A 6,038-nucleotide genomic window follows, 5' to 3' on the forward strand; every position below is an offset into this window, starting at 1 on the left:
AAAAAAAAAAAAAAAAAAAAGAAACCCATTGTCTGAGAGCCAGACTGGAAAGCTTCAAATATCCAGAGTCTTTGGTTTCTGGGCAAGAAGTGATACTATCTGGTTTTTAATCTCAGCTAAATTTAAACATTTTGATGTGCTCCTCTCCACTCAATTTTAAAAGAATCAGTATGAAATCATAAAATGTCAGCACTTGACCCATCTTTTCCTAGTTGTGAATCTTGAACTAATTCACATGTAAGAAATGGGCAAGACATTGAGAGACTACATAACCTCTGTAGATGGAGGTGGGCTATTAAGTCTGCGTGGGGCTGAGAAAAAGTGGCCACAAGATAACTTCACACTCCTTCAGAGAAAGCGTATGGTGTCTGTGGGCAACCCCGTGAGATGTGTGTGGGCTGGCATAGCCAGACAGCCTCTCTAGGCTTGACAATGACCCACACGTTTGTTCCTGTCTCCCTCGTTGCTAGCCTTCTCTTCACACAGATGCTGTCTGCTGTCCAGTGCTGTGTGTCCTTTTACCTCGTCTGGAAAGTTTCTATTTATGCTTGAACACCCTGAGTTTTTTCTTCAACTTCATCCATCCTCCCTGCTAGAATTAATTACTCCTTTTACCATGATACTGTCACTTATCATTTTATGATGTTTATCATTTGTCTCTCTCGGTAGACGGTGGTGACTGTGGACCCCGTATATTGATCTAATGTCCTCATTAACCAGTAAAACTGACATTTATTAAATGCATACCAGGTGCCAGTGTTGCACATTTAAATTCTTTACTTTGCAAATTATGTGAATACACAGATCCTATTTTTGAATGAGAAAATAAATGACTTACTCATATACAAATGGTATGACTTCTTTCCATGTGCTTTTCTCAGACTTCTAAAATTATCTTTTTATGGGAGTACAATAATACCACTAGACAAAGTCCTTAAACTTAAACTTTCTGGATAAAATCGAACTTTGTATCTAGTGGCTAAAAATGATTCTGTGATTTTAGCCATCATTCTTTAGGCATCTGATAGTTTTACATTTTCATGTTTTATCAAAAGGGAGTCCAAGTGCATTTCATTCCTCTTTCCAGGGACAATAATTTTGACTACTTGGAGTTTCGCCTTTGGATTGGCCTGTGGTCAGCCTTCCTGTGTCTTATTTTGGTAGCCACTGATGCCAGCTTCTTGGTCCAGTATTTTACTCGCTTCACGGAAGAGGGCTTCTCTTCTCTGATCAGTTTCATCTTTATCTATGATGCTTTCAAGAAGATGATCAAGCTGGCAGATTACTACCCCATCAACTCCCACTTCAAAGTGGGCTACAACACCCTCTTCTCGTGTGCCTGTGTGCCACCCTCTCCAGGTAAGGACATTTTGCTCAGTGTTTGTGTGTGTCTGCGTTTCGAGGAGTGTACAGGCTCCATGACTGCAGACTCTCACATGCAAGGGTCTGCTGCCTCAGATGAATCATCTTGCTGAAGTTGAAGCCTGTGATTCCATCAGGAATAAAATTGAGAGCTCTGGAATGTGAACAAAACCAGCTCAAACCTTTGAAATTAACTCAAGCTGCTATATTTGCAAAGAATTTATTTGTGCATTATTGTTAGATTTTTTTGTGATGAGGAGACCGTGGTATGTTTACTGTTTTTTGGGTTTTGTTTTGTTTTGTTTTGTTATTTCTTTTGATACCGGGGGTTGAACTCAGGACTTTGCACTTGCAAGGCAGGCATGGGGCCACTGAGCTAAATCCCTGGCACATATACTCTTTTAACAGGAACAAATATCAGATGAACCTAGATTTGCTGAATTTGTACTCCATATTTTCTACTGCTTTACTGGTATTTTAAGTAAGCTTAAAATAGGTTTTTTTAAGTTTAGAGAAGAAACAAAGAATCTATCAATTCACTTTACATGATTTGGAGCATAAAATTAAAAAATTCAGATTAGAGTCACTGAATGATAAAAGTGGAGCCTTATAACTTACCTCTGCTTGACAATGTAAATAAAAATGGAAAATAAAAGGAATGAAGGGGAATGGAGGGAGGGAAGACGGGAGCAGAGAAGCAGGTGAGCATATTGTATCCTAGGGGATGTGTATGTTCAAGGCAGAAAACATAAAAGTATCTTCTGTGTGAGGAATGTGATTCTGTTCATCTTAATATTTTTATATCTATCTTACCAAAATCAGTATCAGAAACTTCTCATAAAGTGTTCAAGTTGGTTTTCAAAGGTTTTCCTTGTAATAACTCATCATTTATTTTCTAACAGAATACTTTCAGAAAAATAATTTGCTTTGAGGAAAGTTGCTTCAGATGTGCTCCGGTAGAATAAGGAGTAAATGTGTGTATTTGACCATAGCACTTTAAGGCTGATTTTTGTAACTTGGTGTTCCTAGTGCTGTGGAGATCAAGATCAGTGCTTTTAAGTACAGCTTCGTGGCACCAAGAGTGCAGCAGTATTCTGGGGGTGATGTGAACTTGAGGCATAAATTGGGAGCAATTCATGCAGCATCCACTTGACTTAGGGAATTTGAAGGAAAACCTCTGCTTATTGACAGTAAAGCAAACATTGTTATAGTGTGGACCAGATGCAAAACACTTACAGTTGTGAAACATAAACAAGATGCTGTGAAGCATTTTCTGGTCAGTGGGGGTTGTGTCAGTGGTTGCCCACAGAGTCACTGGTGGCAAAGCTATCCTGCTCTGCCCGCCAGGTGGAGAAGCCTGCGAAGACCCACGTGCTTCAGGGTGGTGAGGGAAAGGGCACAGCACCTCCTTGAGGGGTGGCCACTCACACGGAATGGAGGACGGGGCATCTTGGTCTTTGCACTCACAGATTCTCTTTGTTTTAATAGTAAATGTTTTCAGTACATAGTTATCACAGTTGTCATGAGACATCGGCACACATACATAACACATTTTAATCATTCTTTTCTTCATCTTCCTCCCCTCCTCTTCCTCTTCCCTCCCTCTGTCTTTGGTCTCCTTCCCTATAGCAAAAAGATCTATTTCCAATTATCTTTAATTTTGCTCTGTAATTTTTTGTCTTGTTTAAAGAAAATCAACACACAATCACATACAACCTATAATTAAAAGTAAAGCTGAGAGGGCCTAAATGGAAATTTAAAGGTTCAGGTGAACACGAGCGTCCTAGTGCTATGATAGCCCAGGAGCATGAAGATGTCTGCTGGTTTGGAATACTTGTGTTTTATAATTCTAGGAGTTCTCAGAACAGAACAGACATGCACTTGCATTATGGATACTGTTATTAGAATCAGTTCGTATGCTCCCCAGAGAAACACGAGTGTGTGGAACTCTTCTCAGAGAGAAGGGGGTCAACCTCCTGTAGCCATTCAGCCTGCACACACAGGAGAGTCCAGAGAGTAAAGCACTGGACTCACAGGCTTGTAAACTGGAGGGCTTTGAACTTTCTTAGTCACCTCTTTGCCTGCCTGACTGCCTGTCTCTGTCTTTCTGTAGTCCCACCCCACCCCCTGCTGCCTTTTCTCTCTATCTCCTCTGTTAGCTGACTTCCACTGAGATTTCTAAAGAAGTATGAATTTCCTCTCAGCTATTCTGTGGTACAAGGTGCTCATATAGCCAGATGAGGGATTTATCAGCACACCTGTCACACACAAAAGAGATGCCTACCTCTCCAGGCTAATGCAAACCTGCATCCACTGTTTTCATTGGATGCTGGCAGGGAGCGTACTGTGAAACCAAGGAAGAGATACGTTAGTGTGTTCAGCTTGTAAAACATACAACAAAGATTTTCCAATTAAGTTCTCTTCTAGGAATGGTCTTTTTATTGTTGGTGATAAGGCACTGAGGGCTGAACCAGTTTAAATATACACAGCAGTATGAGCATCTAAGATGATAACTTTTCCTTTTTTATGCCTTTTTTCTTTCTCCCCACTTATTCATCATTATTATTATTTTAATTAGTACAAGTTTGCAAACATAACAAATGCATTCATTGTAAGAAACACAGGCTATGTGAGAAATCAGTCCTAAGTTACGAAGGAGTTGTCTTAGGACTCTGACAACTCCTACTCCAGTGGTGCTGGTATAAAGCAATATAGCAGGCTTTTAGGTCAGAAAATCTTGTATTTGAGTCCTGGGTGACTAATGCCAAATCTGTGGCACTGGGCAAGTTCCTTTCCCATGGTAGCTTAGTCTCACCCTCCTTGTCTGTAAAATGGGGCTATTAAAAGTACCGCTTTGTAGGATTGTTTTGATGAAAATGAAGAGAGAGAGAAAAAAGAAAAAATAAATGAAGAGATGAGTACAGATAAAATACGTCAGGTGTACTATAATATGTACATATATACAGATAGAAAACATGCAGTGAGTAAAGGCTAGCTGTGTTGATGTTGTTAATCTTTATAAAATTTAGGGAGAGCATTTAGCTTTTGGTGTGAGTGATCGTACATGCACCTGTCCCTGTCTGTTAGGCAGTTGGCTCATTCTGAGACCACACTGCTTATTGCACCATTTATCTCTGCAGTGGTCCAAATGTATATATACAAATAAGAGGGACTTTTTAAAAAAACCTATGGAAGTGAAAACAGTCTGTGGTTTGGAAAAAGAAAAACAGAAATTATTTTCATTCTTGTAACAGTCTCATGCTTTATAAAACTCCATAAGACCAGTCTTTGTGTATTTCCATCATAACCTTAATACTTTTTGACAATCTTAATGTTTCCCTTTAACCTTAATAATTTCAGTAGCAAGCTGCATAGATCCAACGTAAGTTTAATGCTTTTGGGTAGCAGACTGAAAAATGCCGTGTGAATAATGCAGGCGCACGCCCAGCTTGAGTACTGTAAACACTGCAGAAGACTGCTCCTTTGTCACAAAACGCGCGCTTAGTTGAAGAGCTCAGTCAGTGAGTCAGTAATGTGTAAGCTGGATGGTGGCTCATTTGCCAACCATGAGACCCCAGTACCAGAGACCAGCACCTGCACAGATAGAGTCGTGGGGCTGTCAACTGAGTTTCCGGAAATGGAAGTGAGGGGGTCACTAAAATCACCAAGAAACTCCCTTCATGGCCACAGTGTATTAGAACTTTTTGTCTTTGTGAAGGTAATTCTCCCTCTCTTCCTCCTCCTTGCTCTTGTCCCACTTCCATAAAACCTCACCTAGCTGGGTGTTTAGCTCAGTCCTAAGCCCTGCAAGTGCCTGCCTTGCAAACACAAGGTCCCGAGTTCAATCCCCAGTACCAAAAATAAAAACAAAAACAAAAACAAAACAAAACCTCACCTTTCTTGACTTTTCCTTTCCTTAATGCACCTTTTCTCCCTTTCTCTTAGCTGAAATTATTTTTTTTCTTTTTATTGAGTTTATTGGTACAATCTAGGTATACAATACAGTTACATTCATCATTGGGATTCTGTACCTTTACATAATAGGTCTTGATTCTCATTTTTTTCCCCTTGTCCCTGCCCTCCCTTCACCCCCTCCTCCCCTCCCCATTTACAAACACTTTATTTCCATTTTTCAGTTTCTCATGTTTTTTTCCTCTCCCTTATTACCTTTCCCCCACCCTTCCCACTTTCCCTATCCCTTTAGCCCTTTACTTCCTATTTTACATTATTAATTATCTCATTAGGATCCTGTGTACTATTATAGTTTTTCACACCAAAGAAACTATTCGGTATTCAGTTAAAGAAATCTCTGTATGAACATTAAAAATAGGGAATCCTAAAATAAAACTGAAAAGGAAAGTAAAAGAGAAAAGGAGAATCCTAAAAAAACTGAAAAGGAAAGTAAAAGAGAAAAGGCAATGATGAAACATTAAAATAATCCTTAATTCTGGAGATGAAAATGGTCCCTGAACATATTTAAATTGCTTCTTGCTCTTATAGTCTTATCTTATTCTTTTTTTTTTTTATTTAGAGAATACTTTATTAGTTTCTGTAATCAAACCCATGTAGATATGACCTTACATATTTAGTATGATGTGTTATCCCTGTATACATGGAAAAAAAAATAAAAATGAAAAAAATTAACATTTCTAGACCAATATGGCTGTCCATTTCTG

At 39.1% G+C, this 6,038-nt stretch overlaps 1 protein-coding gene across 4 annotated transcripts in view; it reads left to right on the forward strand.

Moving 5' to 3' along the window:
* Positions 1-6,038, forward strand: part of Slc4a4 (solute carrier family 4 member 4) — a 300,898-nt gene that overhangs the window by 214,593 nt on the left and 80,267 nt on the right. For all 4 annotated transcript variants that reach the window (XM_010606103.3, XM_010606104.3, XM_033758911.1 and 1 more), the window contains one exon: positions 1,088-1,359. In XM_010606103.3, the coding sequence (XP_010604405.1) occupies positions 1,088-1,359 (272 nt within the window). The remainder of the gene's footprint in view (positions 1-1,087; positions 1,360-6,038) is intronic.

Source organism: Fukomys damarensis, unplaced genomic scaffold, assembly GCF_012274545.1.
Source record: "Fukomys damarensis isolate Sample0158 unplaced genomic scaffold, DMR_v1.0_HiC HiC_scaffold_35, whole genome shotgun sequence".
NCBI classification, from domain to species: Eukaryota; Metazoa; Chordata; class Mammalia; order Rodentia; family Bathyergidae; genus Fukomys; species Fukomys damarensis.